The following is a 19,556-nucleotide window of genomic DNA, read 5'->3' on the forward strand; positions in this document are numbered from 1 at the left end:
TCCAGCAGAGAGATCAGATTTTGAATCGGAACTTGGTTCAACTGTTTTTCATTAGCTTAACTTTTAACTTCAAAAAGTGGCCGTTGCAACATGATGTCGAAAATAAAATTCTCATTCAGGCTAATCCATCAGAGGTCATTTGATTAACTCATTAATTAACAGCCACTCTGACGTTGTTTTGTCGTGTCTGCTTGTTCCAAAGACAAACGTCGCCATCCCTCAGTCTTATTACTCGGTTATTCTTGCTTTTTTTTACCTTCTGTCCTCTTCTTCTAACCTGCTCACCGCTCCTCTTCACTTCCTGTTAGTATGAGCTGGTGCCCCCCGGTCACTCCCCAGAGCGTGGAGGTAGTTAGTTCCCTCAGGTACTCCAGTGTGTATACGAGTGTGTGACATTTTCTCTTTCGCGAGCATCTGACCTTCTTTGTATAGGGCGTATTTACATGCTGCTTGATTTGCATTTACCGTTGTGGGTGTTTACTGCCGTGCTTCTCTGTGTTAGTGTGTGTCTGTCTGTGTGTGTGTGTGTGTGTGACACCGACCTGCCCAGCCCATCAGCAGCTTCCCCATGAGCATTAAAAGCTGCAGTCGCTGCCGGACTTATTAATGTTTCAGTGTGGAGAAGCTTCTGGGTCTGTAGGACCGTATGTAATAATACTGCCAGCGAGGAGGCTTTAATATGACAGATATAGCCATCTACATTCACGCCCCCGAGGATGGGTGAGTGCCGCTCTCCACGCTGGTCACCGATAATCACCCAGTCATGATTTTTTTTTTTTTTTTTTTTGGCCAGTTTTAGTTAGTGATGCTTAGAAAAGTGTTGGACTGATGATTTGCTGGATAATGGAGTGCCATACAAAACCCAACGGCTAGAGATAAGAGAGATTTACTGCCCGAGCTTTAACTATCACCGACTCAGTCCTGGAGCGAATAGAGCCGCAGCCTCGCCCCATAGCTCATACTGAAATGTAGCTGTAGTTTTCCTCTCCATAATCATTGTATTGGATTTCTCAAGGCCTCTTATTTCCAGTCATAGATTGATGTAATTGGGTTTGTAAATCACAGCTGCAGAGCCCTCCATGCTGATGCTGATGCTGGAAGTCATTTGCAGCTGCTTCAGTTGTAAATCTGCTCCGGAGCCAAGTGATAACTCAGCTGACTAAACACTGTGCACAACCAGCTGTGTGTGTGTGTGCGTGCGTGTATGTGCGCGTATCTCAACAGGTGCATGTTGTATGGGTGTGTGTGTCGCGTGCATCCCGAAGGCTTTGATGACTAATCCCTTTGCCCTTCTCGCCGTCCGAGCAGCTACAGCCTGGAGGGGCTCAGCGGGGGCCAAGAGGAGCTGAGGAGCCCCGTCAACCAGGGGCCCCGGATCCTGGAGCCCTGCCGGCTGCCCCGGCAGGACAGCGAGGACCGTGGCTCTCTGGTGTCTCTGACAGAGGAGCAGGAGGATCGGAGCGAGCACCACAGGCTGCACGACCTGGTCAGCCGACACACGGCTTCTACACTCAAGGACTTAGAATATAAAAAAAAAAAAACGTGATATTGTGAAAAATTCTTATATTTAATTTTCTAACTTGCTCAGCCTAAAATCAGCAGAGGAGTGAAGGATTTGTAAAGCTGGCACATAAACAAGGCTCGTAATCAGCTGGTGGAAATGTGAGACTTGTCAGTTTGAGGATTAGCGAGAATTAATAAACATGGCTTTCCTCAGGCGCCTTCACTCTGCTCTCATCGAATTTAAACCAACTCGCCCAGCATCAAGCATCACATGTCTAGTTTCCCTTTTTAGTTTGTCGTTCCTGTTTCCAGTTTAGTGACCCGCGATGCTTTGTTCCACATTATCTCCGCTCGGCTCGGTGTCTTTTTCTTGTTTTTCAACACGGCCACGCTCTGAGGTCTGATTGGGCTTTGTGTGCTTTCTTGCTGCAGAAATCGAGACGGTATCGTCCCCTACGAAGCAACGGTTCTACTATGTCCCTGCCCCTCACTAAATCAGTGTCCATGCTCGCAATCAACCAGAGAGACATTGACGGTGAGTGACAAGATACAAACCGAAAAGCGCTCATTCAGCCTCTGTAAATATGTCCTGCAAAAGCACCGTTTGTCTTTTGTTCCGGCTTGACGTTTTGGGAACATGTCTTCATTCGACCTTCAACAAATCTCAAGATCTTTTGTGTTGTCTTGGAGTCAAGTAACTTTATCAGATCAACACCTACAACAACGACAACAAAAAAAACTAGACCCGGCAGCACATTAGTCGAGGACACTTTGTTTTAAATGAAAACGTTTTAATTTAAAACGAGGGGTTTTTATTTTTCAAAACAAAGGAGTCACATCTTGTGAGAGACTCTTCATGTACCTGTAAATATGCTCTGTTCTCACAACTGCTTTGTCTGGATCTCACTTACTGAAATGCTGCATTCTTGTGCAGATGGACCATCATTTAGAAAGCTAACAGCTCCATTTAACCTTGATTTTAGTGGTTGATCTCGGCAAATATTTCATGTTCGGGTACAAACCAAACCTTTGGCTTTGATCTGTATCAAGCAGCATTTTATGTGCAGCTCAGTGATAAGGGCTGACTTTATAATGGATTAAAAAAAAAATCAGAATCATTTTTAGTACTACTAAATTAATAAAACTATGATTAACTAAAACAAAAATTGTGCAACTTGTTTGAAATGTACAGTTTGTGTCATTTAAGCCCCGTTTACACGACAGCATTTCATCGATGTAGCATTTTCATTCCAGAAATATTTAGTTTTCACTGCGACGGTTTGAAAATGATGTCTGTTTACATGGAAAATGCAGAAACTCTGAAAATGATGTTGATTGTTTTTTTTTTATAATGAAACCACACTTATGTGTACATAGTGTACATGTACATGTTGTTCGTCTACTTAAGCATGTGCAGAGAAACCATTTACTACGGTCGTGGTGTGCATGTGCAACAGCAGCATTTCACAAAACTTGTTTCCATCCGTTTACACAGAGACATGGTCACGGCGTTTTCAAAAAGCATGTTGCGTGGTCCTTTCACGGGAAGTTACTGTCGCACAATTTGGCTTAAAACAATTGCAAAGAAAAAATATGCACTTCATTTGTAAATTTGCTGAATGAACTATTAACCACATGATTTAGATGCAGAAGCATCACACATTTAAGTTTAAACTCTGCATGTAATTTCTGAAATGTGACACTTTTAAAAACAAAGAATACATGCGTAAACTTTACAAGGACATGTCTCAACCACATGCGTTTGAAACAAAAATAATCAACACTCGTGCAGCTTGGGTTGCAGGTTAAAACGTACCACATACGGAAAAGTTGTTCAGTAGTTTGGATTTCCTTATTGTTACTTTTGTTGGTTATGGTGAGGGCCCGTCCTGATTCTGGTTCTCTCCTCCCTGCTCTGCCCAGCGGTGGGACGCCTGAGGCGTAAGAGGCGAATCTCCTTCTCTTTCAGCCTCTCTCCCATCCTCACCAAATCTAAGTCTCAATTCATTTACGGGGATTCCTCATCTAGCGATGATGAGGATAACCTGAGTAAGTACCGAGCTGTGGTAGAGAAGTAGATGTGGTATTAGTATGAGGGTAGTAGCTGTTCCCACTAGAGCCCTGGACCTCCTCCAAACGACTGTAACCCACCCACTCGCTGTGTGCATAGGAAAGTAATAATGGCTTGTCCTGCTGAAGGGGGGGGGGGGTCAGGAGCGCTGTAGCCAAGCAAAAGTTGTGTTTGGTTGAAGGGGAGCCATTAAAATCCGAGACACACCCAGACGTAATGAAGGTGTAGTGAGCCAAGTGCACAGATTGAAGCTCCCACGTGTGACTGGAGTGAAGACTCCGAGCCGCCCTCGGTGGAGGGGCCGAAAGCTGTCTGGAATCACTTGGATGGAAGCAGCCAGAAGGAAAATTTGAATTTTATAATCTAAACTTCAGTCTACTTTTATGGCTTTTTGCAGAGTGAGGAGACAGATTCATTTCAGCCTGCGCAGGGCTAAATGCTGAAGGCCAGTGAAGCTCAAACGTTCAGCCGCAACAAAGTTGACAGAAGAAAACCAGTAATTACCACTGATATGAGCTCCTTCCAGTGTGGATGTGCAATTAGAATTAGCTTATAGAAAAATCGCTGGTGTAGAAAGCCACCTTTGACCGAGGCAGCGGGCTAATGACTCCTGTCATGGACACGATGTATGACCCCAGCATTTCCCCTGTGCAGCCCAGGATTTAGCTGACCTTTATTCAAGTTGGCCTTCCTTTAGCCTCTTGGCAAGTAGAAACTCAGTCACCGGAGAAAGAGGAAAAGAGTCATCATAAACACAGCAGGTGGAGGGAGGAAGCCCGCTCTTCCCTGCAGATAAATTGTTAGTCCATCACCTCGAGTCACAGCCACTGAGTCACTCTTTCCCCGCTCTTATCACAGAGATATTTCCACTAGTGCCGCTGCTCTCCTTGACTGTGTTGCTAAAAACATACCCGGGCCAACACTTTGCCCCTATTATCCTGTTTTGGGATTTGACTTTCTGATGAGAGCAAACCTTTTTCAAGTTTTCATTGGGTTGAAGTGATTGTTTGCTAGGAAGTGGATTGTTCCCCTTTTATGAAAGAGGCCCGGCTCACAGTTCACTCCATGGTTACTGCTTATTTGTTTCTTGATTATTATGGAGTTCGGCTAAAAACGCAAGGGCAGAAATTGTTTGGAAAAACTTACAGATAATCCAACTTTCTAATGGAGGAGTCCTGGTGAGGTCTGAGGTAGAAACAACCACCCCTCTGTTTACACACATATCAAATGTACAATTTCTGAAAAGATGGGAAAATGTGCAAAATTCAATGATATCTAAAGACATTTTACTCTCCAATAAATTGAAAATCATCTACAGATGACGTATCAAATGTTGGAACTGAAAAGTTTCTTGTGCTTACAGCATATTTTGAAATGTTTAGTTTATTAATGAAGCGATGTAGGCTATTTCATGATGCGGAAACCAACTGGCTGGTGATCTCATGCCATAACATGAGCGGCTATAAAAAGACGTTTCGTAAAAAGATGCATTTATGAAGGACTTTGGACAAGTTTTTGAGTGCAGAATCTAATGAGCATTTTGTAATATTGGGACTTATATAATCAATCAAGTAAAATTGAGTGCAAAGATCAAGGAATATTATTTCATACTATTTATTGCATTCTCCGTTTTCCCAAATGAGCTTTGGCCCATTTTGCACTAGTGAAGAATAAAAAGTCATGTATTCCGAGTCTTTCAGACTGAGGAGCGTTTTGGACCCTACAGCTTATTATAGAGTTTACCATGCGATCATGTGGATCTGCATTAATGCTCGTATAACCTGCAGAGGGAAGGCTCGATTAATATTTACATAATTTAAAGCAATATGTGCTGCCTTAGCACATATTTTGGTCACAACTTTGGTCACATCAACTTCAAAGCACAGACAACATGTCATCCAACCAACTTTAATGGGGAATAAAAGAGTTCGAGTACTAAACTGACCCACATCTGCAGGTTACTCGGTAACATTTGTCATGTTGTGAAACTCAAATAAACATAGTGGAGAGAAAAGAAAAAAAAAAAGCTGTTGGTCTTTTCACTGGAATCTAATTTAAGATTGATACATACTGTTATATTGAGATTTGCTTGTGGAAATACACTAATCAGCCATAACGTTATCACATTATGAAACTAAATTTGCTGCCAAAACGGTCCTGGTCAGTTGAGGTTTGGACTCCAGTCATCCTCCGCTTTGGCATCTGGCGCCTTAATGATAGTAGCACATCTTCGAATTCCTGGAAGTTGTTAAGTGGCACCTCCACTTGACCATGTGCAACTCCAACAGGTTGCATAGCAAATAGATCATTATTTTACATCTTCATAATGTCGTGGCTGATCGCTTTGATTGCTCGTCATCACATAAGGTTTATTTTCAGTTTTTACACGCTATGCCACCTTTACTTTTATCTGAGTTGCAAGTAATGGTTGAGAAATCCATTTAAAAGCTTGCGTATTTTCTTCTTTCAGTCATCAGGGTTTCTTTTACCACAGCTAATGGCAGCACTGGCTTTAGTCTGGTACCTTCCCTCCCACTCGTCTGAGCTGGATTCATTTGCCTGTTGGCCTTCACGCAGCTCTTTGAGGGAACCTAAAGGTTAAATACTTTTCTCAAGGACATTAAAAGTCGCTCACTCTAGGAGCTGCCAAACCCTTTTAGCCGGGACATGAGCTGACCACTTGTGACGAGAAGAACGATATTCTAACCGCGAGTCGTGTGAGGTCACCCACTCAGCATGAGGAAGTGGAGTGACCCGGTCAACACTGGGTTGCCAGCCACCTACATACAGAAATCCACCACTCAAACATGGAGCAGGGGATTTTATACCTGACTGCATATGAGAAAAATGTATTAAAAAAAACACACACACCCGCTCCTGCGCTGCTTTTACAAGCTCCTGAATAAAATCTCACTCCGTTTCTTTTTTTTTTCCTTTCCAGGTCCGAGGTTGTTTTCCACCACCTCTGGGCCGCTAGCGTACAGGTCAGTCCACACACACGCTGCCAGAAAATTGTTCTTTGAGCTTCTACTTTTGCAGCGGCGTTTATGGTCTTATAAAGAGCATTGTGGAGAGGTTGTCAAATGTTTCCATCGGAGCGCAGGACCTCAGTGGTGCTGGGAGGAACAGTTTGTATGAGGAGGTTTGCTTTTGTTAACGTAAATGTGTGTGTGTGTGTGTGTGTGTGTGTGTGTGTGTGTGTGTGTGTGTGTGTGTGTGTGTGTGTGTGTGTGTGTGTGTGTGTGTGTGTGTGTGTGTGTGTGTGTGTGTGTGTGTGTGTGTGTGTGTGTGTGTGTGTGTGTGTGTGTGTGTGTGTGTGTGTGTGTGTTCTTTCCAGTATATCTGAGGAGGAACCGGGCCCTCTGCGGACCGACACTGAGGGAAAGGGTGTGACCAAAGTCAGTCGGACCTTCAGCTACCTCAAGAACAAGATGTACAAAAAGACCAGGGTGAGTCAACCTGGAATATGTAGGAAACATTGACTTCATGTTGCCCCTGTAAATCCAAAATCTAAATGCTCCGTCAGCAGCGAAGCAGCTTTAAAATACTTCAGCCACAGAGGTAAGAAGCTTCAAACACACTGAGTTATGACAGCACTTAAAAATGTGGCGTGTTTTTAATATGTTAGGATAAACAGATTTTTACTGTTTTTCGAAATGAAAGCAAAAAAAATAAAAAAATCCATTGATAGTCACAAAAAAGTAGCGCAACAACAGCTTCACTCAAACAGAAACTGGAACACTGGTTTTCCGGGGGTTTTTTTCTGAGGAAGAAAGCTCTTTCTGTCTGTTCAACTCTGTCTTCTTTAAAAACGTGCTGCTGCTCGGGGAAAAAAAAACCACTTTGTGAATGCAAACTTTGAACGAGTGAAACCATGGTGAGACTGGAGAGAGACAACTTTACTCAACCCAACATTTATTGTCCTGCCCAAATGTGAAGGAGCATGCTGCTGCTTCTTCCGTTCTCCAACGGAGATACTCGTGAGGGGTCATTAAAGTGATGTCAGGACTAAATGGGCAAGAACAAGCTGGCTGGCTTGTTAACGTCACGAGACATTGACAAGATTCTATAAGAGATCTATAAGATCTCTATTGCTAATTGTTTGATGCTCATCAGATACTCTAACTATATTTCAGGCCTTATAACATCTGCTTCAGAAAAATGATCCGTCCTGTGCGTCCTCCTCGGCTCAGAAAGCTGAGGGGGGGGGGGGGGGGGGGGTGTGTCTTGCTTAGGGGCAAGTCAGCATGGTATTCCACCTTCATCCGCTCCCCGTGGCACAGGTTTAGAGCTCAGAGCTTTTCCTTGTCCTACATCAGAATCTGGTTTGTCAAACCTTGTTAGGTGATTTACCCAAAATGTTCCTTTTTTCCCTTTGAGAGCACAGCAGCCATTTCTCGTTATCTTTTTTCTTTAAAATGACTCTAACAACACCGGGGAAGTCATCGCAGAGCGCTTTAATAATCACCATCCGTCTTTTAAAGTGGCAGGATAAGCATATTGTATTGTAATAACCATATATATGATTTATGACAACAGTTGTCAATATTTAGACTTTGAACTGCTTTCATAGCAGGCTTTCTACAGATCATTAATACAAAAAGAATCTTTCGATTTAAATCCTTAAATGGCCTCATAAACTTTCATATACCTTTAAATGTCATTTGTTGGTAATATATTTAGGTTTTTTTTTGTGCTTTCTCTATCCATTTGTGGATATAAATTGGATTACACAGATGGAAACCTGTGTGATGGTTGTGACAGTAGATTATGCCACTGAGGGCTGTATAAGCCTTTTCTGTAGAGGTTTAGGATATGTTTACACCAAAACTAACACACTTTAATTTGTTTTGCTGACTCACTGCAAGGTTGACATGTTTTATCACTACTGGTGTTATTGAGAATAGAAACCACCTCCAGCAGGTGGAAAGGGGGGCAGGGCACATATTTGTATATTCTGGATCGATGATATTCTATTCTAACTTGTTTTGTACGATCCCAGTAGTTATAATAGTGATGGTTTTCTTCTTGTACAACATGCAAAAATAAATGTTGTATTTTTGAACCAGAGAGGATCACAGTCTGGCAGACTTAAAAAAAAAAACAAAACAGAATATAATGAAGCAGGAGTCAGGTTTCACTTGTTGATTATGGGTAGAAAAAGTAGAGAAAAAGTTGTTTGGGGCAGAAAGAGGAAAGAGAAATGTTATTCAGGGTAGAGAGGGTGGAAAACAGGTTGAGTAAATTGTTATTTTGAGTAGAAAAATTAAGAAAAAAGTTATTTGGTGTAGAAATAAGAGGAAATGTGACAAAAGATAGCAATATTGTGATACTGTTTATACATCTGCAAGAATAATAGACAAGAACAGACAAAGTTCAACTCTTTTGAGGATGATCTCGGGATGATTGTGTAAACCCATTTCCCACCTCGCTGAAGACAGACAGTGAGCAACCTGGCGGCTTTATTATGAAACAACTTCAAGAAGTTTCTCAACAGGTCTATGTGCAATACTCAAAGTACTGGTAGGATCAGATCAGAGGACTTCATCACAATATAGAAGCGCTCTGTTGCATCGAACCACATAGGTTTATTATTTACAGGTCACACATCCTTGTTCTGTTGAGACGTTGCTCATTCTTGTGATTCTTTCACTTCAGAGTAAAAGCAGCGTGTTTTAACTGAGCAGCACTAACACAGCAGTGGCACGAGAGCTCATTTTAAAGGTATTATCGTAGTTAATTTCGTCATGAGGAGGTGGTGTTGCATAATGCTTGAGCTTGATGAAAAAAAAGAAGTGTGACGTAATGCTGAATAATTATAGTCCACATTGTTATTTTGAGAATGAAAACGCACGCAGTGTGGTGTAAAAAAAAGTCTTGGATTTAACGAGGTGCCCATTTCTTTGGGCAATAAAGTGTGTGTTCGTGTAGTCACAGAGGCATCTGTGTGCTCTCCATAAACATACAGCCTTTGCAAACAGACACTGAGGGGTGAGCAGGAAGTAAAACAGGAAGGCAAAGCTGACTGTGGTTTTCGAATCTCCCCTCTAACCTCAGTCATCGCTTTGCTTTTAAAGTGACAGGCCTGCGGCCGGTCGCTCGCTGTCAGAGGTCAAAAGTATTGGAGACCAATAAAACTTTGGATCGTTCGAAAAGATCTTTAAAGAAGCCTTAGTGGGATGTCATCCAAAACAAGTGTCGTTTTGGACAACAAAAGGGCTACTTAAGACATCGATGACTCCACAATATGCCTCATTGCTTCTTCAATTTAATTAACATATGAAGAGTGAACGCATGTAAGAATTCATCTGCCATATTCTGATAGATATAAGCTTCCCTCCCAATCTGCTTCAGCTGTGCAGTTAATGCACAATATCGAAAGTCTCAGCCCACCAGAAGGGGATCTTTTGCTGTCACAGCGTCTGTGCCGGACTCGAGGGTCATTGCAGAAATAGCAGCTCCCATAGTGAGCCTGCCACTTCCTCATCGTCAACTCTTTAGCGTCGGCGCTCGCAGTAGCTTCAGCTGCCGAGCCGCAGCCCAGGGATGGTATACAGGAGACTCACGGGGAGCCGCGGCTTCTCGCTGCGGTGGAAAGGTTGGCTGGAGGTAGGCTCACACTGTGCTCTGCCTTCACAGTAAAACTGTAGTGGAGGAAAAGAGACTGTCACAATATCATGTTCAAAGTGACTGCTGCTCTCTTCTGGGCTGATGTCTTTTTTCCAGTGATGTCATGGAGGACTTTTTTTCACGTTTAGTCTTTGGCATAGATATCAAGAAAAAACTTGAAAAAGTGCTGAAAAAGTTCTTTTTTTTTTTTTTTTTGCAGTGTTGTTTATAATGTCTTGAATGTTGCTTAATATCAACAGAATAATAGTTAACAAAATGAAGACCAAAATATTCTGCCTTTATTTTGCTGTGTTTCACCACTTTTGAGACGGCTGTTGCAGGAAGTGAGAATGAAAGCTGCGAGTGTGTCGTAATCGCTTTAAAACACGCTGTGGTCGACTCGGCCTGTTGGTATCTTGAAGCGCCGGAGCAAAACAACCCTCAGTGTGTCAGAGCTTTGTGGTCCCCTCAAACCAAGAGGCCCAAGGCTAGGCCATTAAAAAAAAAGAGCTGGAAAACTCCATTTTCCCATTTCCTCTGGGTTTGGGTGGAGGCCTCTGTGATGCAAGTCCAAGAGAATAAGAGCTCTGTTCTCCTCCGCATCCCATTTATGGGATTGTGATTCAGCTCGGTGTACAGAGATGACCAGCAGCCGGCGATGACCTGGTGCATCAGTGCAGCGGCAGCAGAAAGGGCCTCCCTGTTGCACAGAGAAGGTCAAACTGATTGATTCCCAGACAGTGTGTCTCCTTCAGTAGTCATGCATCTTGCAGAAGTGTTTCTTCCTGGTTATTCATTATAAGAAGGGGTTGGACAATGGCATCGCAGTATCTCAGAAGACAACACACTGGGTTTTGTTTTAATGATCCAAAATGCATCTGGGTGTGTCTCAGTCCACCCAGTGTCTTTAAATGGCCTCTAATCTCCTTGAAAGTGATGCATGGTTCAGTGGGGTTGTACTTTATCTCCTGAGCAATTATAGGTGTGTTTCAGCCATAGCGTCTAACAAACAGTGGAATAGAAAACTATTAGACAGAAGAATCCCTGTAGGGGAGTTTCTGACTGAGGATGCCGGCTGTTGTACCAATCGCTTAATATCTCACTTTTGAGAAGCAGCTATAGAGCAGTTATTTGTTCAGCTCAATACAATACTATGTCAGTAGCAATCCAAGATAATAACAAACAATGATGATCGCATTTTGTTTTTGGCTTATAAAAAACAACAGTGATATTTAAAGACAAATGGAAATAAATGCTGGACAAGAAAATTAAAGGCTGCTGGTAGTTGAGAAGTCATTTTGAAGGTTTGGGGGATGCGACTAAAAAGAAACATAATGCGCTCAAATACTATCAATAAGTGTTATAAAATCATTTGCTGAGTCATGCGACAGACTTAAGTGCTTCGCAGTGTCTCAGGAAAACTCCACGAGGAGTTTACATATGTGAATGTTAACGATCAATATGCTGCCTCTAATCAGTAGAAAACACAGCACTATTGACCCTGGACTCCTCAGCCAATACTGAGGTCAGTTTCACCGACCTGCAATTACTTAAAAACCAATTACGGATAGACACAAATACTTTTGTCTACGAGCCAGGGTTGGCTAAAATAACCAATATAGTGTTTGAGTTTTTTGCTTCTCAAATTAACACTCAAGTGTTGATCAAGTCAGGATTTCTGTGGCTCATTGACATTAGTTTCTACATATATGAAAATGTTTGGCACTTTTCTTTTCTTTCTAACCACCAACCCCAGCTTTGCTTGCGCGTTTGCAAAAGCAATTGTCCGAATGGTTATTGTTTCACTAAACCCCTGTTTGCTTGAAGAGTCATACCTCCTAATCCTAAACTAAGGCCCTGTTCACGCCACAGCATTTCCGAGCGAAAGCGCAATACTTCTGTTGCATTTCAGGTGTCTGTTTACACAACATTGGTGTGGGAAACTTTTTTTTTTTTTAAGACAATTCCCAAGGAGAAACTTTTTGAAAACTCTTCAACTCTGTTTCCATGGAAAACACAGTTTTGTTAAAATGCTGCTTCTACACATGTAAATAGTTCTTGTTTATAGTGTAGTGTTCTTTGTGTGGTTTTATTACAAAAAATAAATGGCACAATAGCATGGACTGGCATGCTAACTACATCATTTACAGCATTTCGCCTGTTTTCAGAATTTCTTCCCGAAACGAAAATGACAAAATGATGTGTTTTCACTTGAAATGTTGTCATATAAACCGAGTCTAAGTTCAAGGTAACAGCAAAATGAAAAACTTGTAACTTTGTTAGTATGCACCTTCATCATCAGCGTCCTCAGTAAAATCATCTCCTGCAGCCCATTTGTTCATAGTTTATCTTGTTCTTTTTTTTGTGAGCTGTTGAAATTGACTTAATTATTGACACAATTTACAGAATTACCCCCCAGGATTATAAAAAAAAAAACATATTTCTTTTCTGTTCTGATGGAGCATCTTCCTTCAGCTAATAGATGTAACTTGAATTTAATGAGTGGATCAGTTATTAGGCTGACTCACACAGAGCTCACAGTTCAGCTCCAGTCTCACAGCAACACTTCAATAATACAGCTGTGTGCACGTAATTAAGACCTAATGGAGAGAGACTGAAGTCAGACAAGAGTCACTTCCCCAAGTGGTTAGTTAGTTTTAATTCTCAGTAACCCATTCCTAATTTCCAGTGACTTGCACCGCTCTGGTTTAATGAGAGAGTGTCTGTCCTTTGATATAAATGTTGACAGTCTGTGCCCCTCATGATTTTGTCTTAACACTATAAATGGAACGATAATCATGTAAAATGAATGAAACTCTTGGCAGGAAAGTCCCACTTTCTTCCACCGAAAGGAGAAAAAAACACTTCCTGAAAACAAAACACTACATTTAAAGCAGTCCTGTAATGAGACACTTTGTTGACAGCATAAATAATGCAACACTTAATATGCAAAAGCCCCCTGCTGTGTGGTGCATCAGGGTAATAATGCTGCTCTGCAGGGTTCAGATTGGAATTTAGCATAAGCGGCTAGCCAGATAGTGATACATTTTTGTCAGTGTCTGGTATGTTAGTCGGCTGCACATAAACAGGCTTCACTCCGGGTCTCACTGTTTGCCAAACTTGTAATTGGATGGTTTAAAAAAACAAACAAACAAACAAACCCAAAAGTAATTATGGTGGTGGGCTCACGTTCTCATTTGCTGTGATTCGTCTTGTGCAGGAGAAGGAGCGAGATAAGCGAGAGAAAGACAAAGAGGGCAAGGAGAAGGACAAGAAGAGCGTGAATGGTCACGTCTTCACGCCGGTCTGCTCCAACCAGGTCGCCCAGTGCTCCCAGTGCAATAAGGCTTTCAACAACAAGGAGGCTTTCTACTGCTCGTGTGAGTACCTTTCTCTTGTCCGCTCATCTTTTTGTCCCAGCTTTTCACCGATCAGAGCTCCTTTCGCTAGCTTACTGTGGCCTTTTATTAAAACAATTCATCTGGAAATGTATGGCAGAGTGAGCAACACGCAGGCCCCTAATGTACGGAGACGCGAGGGTGGAAAAAAAAAAAAAAAAGGGGGGGGGGGGGGGAAGCCATGATGGAAAAGAAAATGTCCTCATGAGAATACATCATCAGTTATGAGTCATGAGTACAGCAATAATGTCAGCTCACTGTTTAGAGGACTTTTAGATTTGCATCGGTCGCCTCTTATATAATGAAAAAACTTAGATTAACAGAGAAAACACCACTGATTTATATGTCCATTAGCTGATTTCCAGTGCAAGTACCCACCTACAATACACAAACGCTCGTCACATTGGCAGTTACTTGTGTAGCTACTCGATTCACATATTGAACCAACTTGAAGTAGTGAAACTTCCCCTCAAGGGCTACATCTAATGGAAACCAGTCACCCTTTCAGTTCAGACAGCACAACCGTTTCTGCATTGTTTTTTTTTTACTGGAAGCAGCAGCAGCGGCAGCCCTAAAGAGGATGTAGTTTATTGCACAAGCCGATTGGCGCAACCCCAAGAAAAGGCCAAAAAGGAGAAACCGGCTCCGCGGCCCCATCGCTTTAAATCCTCTCCACAGCCGCAGTCTGCCTCAGACGCTCCAGACGTCCGCGAGACTCGGCTCTCGGCGCATTCAGATAGTCACAGACGGTTCTGACGGGGGAAGAGGCGGAGGGTGTTTTTCGGGAGGGTTTGTAACTCGCAGATGTCTGGCTGGCTTCCACTCGCCAGACAAACACAGTGATGCTTTTGTCTCAGATTAGCTGGAATTAGTCATACGTCCACAAAATGCTGTAAAATACCCAGTAAAACCTCAAGGAGAAGAGGGAAATGAGATGGAAGTCTCTGCAGGAATTTAAGATGGTTTTACTGGGCACGTCATAATTAGACATATCATATAATCTGCCTTTTATTCTAATGTATTTTCCACTGTAACACAGCTGCATTATTCAGCCCAGAGCGAGAAGAAGCACTCGCTTTTTTTCTGCCTGTTGAGCTGTTGTCTTACCCTGCCGCTGTACTGATATAATCCAAGGAATGGAAATGCTGGGTGCATGTCAGTATGTATGATGAGGCCTGATTGTGTTTTTTTTTTTTTTTGTGGGATTCACTCGCGCTAAATGTCTGCTGAATACACTTCTGTCTCCTGGAAACATGCCAGTCTGCTATTCTTTGCAAACTTAGCTCAGTCCCATTGTGGAGTTTCGGGTTTTTCTTCAGTTTCTTGGCACTTCCTGATCTTCTTCTAACACGCCTGCACCAAAAACAAAGGCACAAGTCCACAATGCTGGTTCTGCGTTGACTAAACCGGGTCCGTTTTCAGGCCAGGTCTTATTTTAGCCATCTCCAATGACGACTGTTGTTCCTAAATGGGAATGTTTACATAATTGAAATTTTCCCATGCAAGTCAGTGTTTATGTGCATGCGTCATTCCACGACCAATCCACCTCTTTCTCACTCGCTCTCTCTCTCTCTTTTTTTTTCTTTCCCCCTTTCATTTGTCCACAAGCAGTATTACCCCTCTATTGCATCACATCACATGCTTCTCATCCATCCTGGCTTTCATTAGTGGGCTGGTGGAGTTTCCTGGCCGGCTATGAAAACCAGTCAGAATTTCTCTAGCCCCCACCTTTGTACACGCACGCACACACACACACACACACACACACACACACACACACCCTCGCTGGCCCTCACCACCGTGCTCATAGTAACTGCTTTTCTTTCCAGACTGCAATGCTTCCGTCCACAAGGGCTGCAGGGACGGTCTGCCTGTTTGTGCCAAGGTGAAGATGAAGGTAAAACTTTCCTCGCAGTTACTCCACCACTTTCTGTAGCATTGTGTTTTCTCGGCGCCTGCATTGATTTTCTTTTCATTTATGTTTGGGGTTTTTTTTTTTTCTTTCTTTCTGTTTAGCTTCCCAAGCAGCAGTTTGCAGCACCAGATTCGAGCTCTCTTTCCACAGTAACCATGAGGAACAAACGTGAGTGTGAAACCCAAACTTGGCTGCCACTCAATCATCATGGCCGGGTATTATTTATTGTGATTGCCTCCAGGCTATTGAACCTGGAATAAGAGGAACCGGTGCTCGGAGTTGTGTGCATCTCTTTCCTTTTTAATAATCACTTGCACCGGAGTTTAAAAGAAATGTGATGTCTGTGTGTAAAGTGAAAACAAGGTGCTCCTATGGGGCTGTTTTTAGATCCACTGATCAAAGCGCCTCTCCTCACTAGAAAATTCATCAGTGCGCCCGATATGATCTCTCTCATGCTGTAATCCACAGTAAACACATTAGATTTGGAAGAGCACCAGTATCTCCAATTTTAGGTATTTTTATGTTCTTTCAGCCTAAGTACTTTAAGCACCTCCAAGGACTGAACAAGTCCTCGAGCCCAGACTCAAAGCTTTTCAAAACCTGTCGGATAAAGTCAGATTTTTTTTTTTTTTTGTCAAGAAGCTAGACCCAGGTTGTTTTTCTTCTTTTCAAAAGTTAGAAATACAGGGATGAACTTGCTAAAAAAAAAAAATGTTGCCAAAACATCCTTAAAAAAAAAAAAAAAGTGGTTGGAGTAGGATCCATTCGGGCCTGATCTTGTGTGTAAGACGAGTGTTTGTGTTGGTCCAGCTGGCGGGACGAGGGAGCGCCCCTGGTCGGCCATCCTGACCCCTGAAGACCATTCCTCCCTGACCATGCCGTCACCACGAAGACACACCAGCATCATGGCTTTCCACGGGAACAACCTCTCCAAGAGTCTGTCAATAAGCAACATTGCTGGGTGAGCTGAATGAGGACTTCCAAAGTGTTCACCTTTTCATTTCAGTGAAATATAAATCCAAATTTGCTTTTAATCTGTGGTGAGAAGCTGCAATTATTGAGCGCATTCGTTTGCATTTGTTGATTTGTTCAGGATTTATTTGACCATGTTCAAAGTAAATAACCGATATCTTTGCGACGGGCTGTTGTGCATACTATAATCTTAATATAATCCTTTATTCTCTTCCTTCTGACCGAGCAGTCCGGTGTTTGACGAGATACCCATTAAAGGCCTGCGGTATCTCTCGCAGTCGACGGACTCCCTCAACAGAACGAACCAGGTCACAGAATCCATGGAATCGCTGACTGATGAAGGTAACACTCCTCCTCCTCGCTGGACTCCACCACGCCCTCGGCGATGAATCCAAGACGTCACCGTGCCTCTGCGTCTTTCAGGGACAGAGATGATGGACGGGCAGCTGATGGGGGAGTTTGAAGCAGATTCCAAAGAGATGGAGGCGGACTCGTGGAGTTTAGGCGTGGACCAGCAGTACCTGCAGCAGCTGGACCGAGATCTGGTGAAGAGACAAGACGTCATCTACGGTACAGCTCATCGCCACAGTGACACCGAATAAACCATTAGAAGGCTTCAGTCGGCTTCTATATGTCAGTTTGATCCCGTTCGCATGACAGGTTTGCCCTGAATTCCTTTAAAAGAAGCTGGTGTGATGAGACTGGTGTCAAATGACACTGCTGGGATACTGTATGTTGGTATTCTCCGAGTCTGAGGTTATTTCTTCCAATGCTTTTTTTAAAAGCTGTGAGTCATCAAAGGCTAATTAATGATCTTTTTTGGTCTTGGCTTGTTTTTGGAAACCATCTGGTCTGAGGAAATGGCTGAGGTCCTTTTTGTGTGAAAAACTAAAATTAGGGAAGTGGCTTAAAGACTGTAATCCTGAGGTCAGAAGTGTAACACAGTCTGTCGCTGTGCTGCGTTGCCTAATTCCTCATCAGATATTATGTTTAGACTGTTTTAGAAAATAATCTATTGCAGATTTACAATAAATGTGTCCTTTTTCTTGCAAAAGTCCTTGAGCTGCCTCGAGTTTTACTTTACATTTCGTTTCGAGCTCGTCTCACTGAAGTGAAACTGAAATATATTACGACTTCTACAAAGTCTTTGGCTCTTCTTGTGAAATGTTATATAACTCCTTCTGAAATATTTCCTTCTTCGCAGAGCTGATGCAGACAGAGATGCACCACATTCGGACGCTGCGCATTATGTCAGAGGTGTACAGCAAAGGCCTGCAGAAGGAGGTGCAGCTGGAGCAGCAGACGGTGGAGAGGCTTTTTCCTGCCCTGGACGATCTCCTGGAGCTCCACACGCACCACCTCCTGCGCCTCCTGGAGAGGAAGAAGGAGGGAGTTTTCATCATCAACAGGATAGGAGACATCTTGGTCAGCCAGGTCAGAGGAAGGAGGGGCTGTATGCTGCGAAAACTAGTTTGTTGTTTAGTTTTAGTTTTTTTTGTCTTTACAGGTGAACTTACACAAAGTAGTTCAGCAGAAAGAGTGTTCAAGTATTTCCACGATCAACGACCTCACACAGACTGCATTTTCAACATACATATAAACGGGACTGACCTTCACACTTAACGTGGAGTTAAATAAAGCAGAGATGTAGGATAATAGCCACATAATATATGTGCAAAAACATATGGGAATAGCAGGAATGGTGAGGCAATACAAGGCCAAGACTCTTTATTGTATGTTTTCCAAATGTGGAAATGTGCTTTTGTCAGAGCTCTGAGGGTCTCATTGAACTGAACAAAATGTACAAAATGGTACTTTAAAAAAATCTATTTTAACATTGCATCATGAGCAAATGGAATATTTATGCATATTTATACTCAGCTTAAGCTTATTAGCGTGCCACAAATGCATCATCAATACATATGAAGGTGTTGCATGCTGCAACTTAAATCCTCAATCCAAATTAGAAACTACATCCACTGTTAAAACTATGGGCCCACCATGAGCTCAGTGTTTCCAATAGTTTTGTTCTAAATAAAGTGTTTTATTATTGCGCCGATGTTTTCTTCTCCTAACATAATTATTGTGTTTTCATTTTGCAATATGACAAGAGACAATGTGGATTCTCATGTTTTATACCCCTGTGTTCAGATGGGCTACCTTAATGGCCAAATATCTGTATTTGCTCTCACTCCCTCGTTTTTATTCCAGATGAACATTTCAGACATTTTTTCAATTCGTCATGCAAAATGTTTCTTTGCAACTAATTTGTGCATGTTTTTTGATACAGGCAGAAGAAAACAAGACTTATTTTTCTCCGTTCCAACAAAAGGAAATATATCAGGCACCCCTTATTGAGCACTGGTACATGCAGAACACCAGCATTTCTATTTTTGCTGTTCAAGGAGTTTTAAAACTCGGAGAAATGTGTCATTAGCCAAACTATCATTAAAAGATTGCCTGTATATGAAATTAAGTCTCTGCCCTCAGACAGTGGGGATGTATCCACTGGTGAAGTAGAAGTGTGACCTTTCAAAATCCTTCAATGATCAATTTCTAGAATATTATCAGAGCAGATAATATTTTTCACTGAGTAACTCGTCAAGGATCCAGATATCTGCAGGCTTGGATAATTAAGAAGTGTTGTGTGAGGCAGATATTCTATTATATATTCTAATAATACTGCTCTCAGTTAAACTTTATATTGCAGTTAAGCAGATCAAACAGTGAGATCAATGAATCCAGTTTGATCCATTTGCAGTAAGATGCTGAACATTAGTGCTGCAGGTAGATGTAATAACGGGATCATTTGATGGTAACTCTGCGCTGTTAGTAAACTTACCAAAAATCTTCATAGTTTGCTCCATGCAGTCACCTGAAGTTCTCGACCTTCGGGTCATCGTCACAGACTGCGTTGCTTCTGTTTGTGTCGCGTATTCACACCTGTCAAACCCCGCCTCAGTTCTCAGGATCAAATGGTGAAACCATGAAGAAGGTCTACGGAAGATTCTGCAGCCGCCACAACGAAGCTGTCAACTTCTACAAGGACCTCCTGACCAAAGACAAACGCTTCAAAGCCTTCATCAAA

At 42.4% G+C, this 19,556-nt stretch overlaps 1 protein-coding gene across 5 annotated transcripts in view; it reads left to right on the forward strand.

The window, feature by feature from the left end:
- Window positions 1-19,556, forward strand: part of akap13 (A-kinase anchoring protein 13) — an 86,182-nt gene that overhangs the window by 43,646 nt on the left and 22,980 nt on the right. For all 5 annotated transcript variants that reach the window (XM_080500652.1, XM_080500653.1, XM_080500654.1 and 2 more), the window contains 12 exons: window positions 1,309-1,486; window positions 1,936-2,038; window positions 6,516-6,558; window positions 6,912-7,023; window positions 13,404-13,563; window positions 15,411-15,478; window positions 15,598-15,664; window positions 16,307-16,457; window positions 16,698-16,810; window positions 16,892-17,038; window positions 17,673-17,902; window positions 19,431-19,556. In XM_080500652.1, the coding sequence (XP_080356778.1) occupies window positions 1,309-1,486; window positions 1,936-2,038; window positions 6,516-6,558; window positions 6,912-7,023; window positions 13,404-13,563; window positions 15,411-15,478; window positions 15,598-15,664; window positions 16,307-16,457; window positions 16,698-16,810; window positions 16,892-17,038; window positions 17,673-17,902; window positions 19,431-19,556 (1,498 nt within the window). The remainder of the gene's footprint in view (window positions 1-1,308; window positions 1,487-1,935; window positions 2,039-6,515; window positions 6,559-6,911; window positions 7,024-13,403; window positions 13,564-15,410; window positions 15,479-15,597; window positions 15,665-16,306; window positions 16,458-16,697; window positions 16,811-16,891; window positions 17,039-17,672; window positions 17,903-19,430) is intronic.

Source organism: Blennius ocellaris (genome assembly GCF_963422515.1).
Source record: "Blennius ocellaris genome assembly, chromosome: 1".
Lineage (NCBI taxonomy): Eukaryota > Metazoa > Chordata > Actinopteri > Blenniiformes > Blenniidae > Blennius > Blennius ocellaris.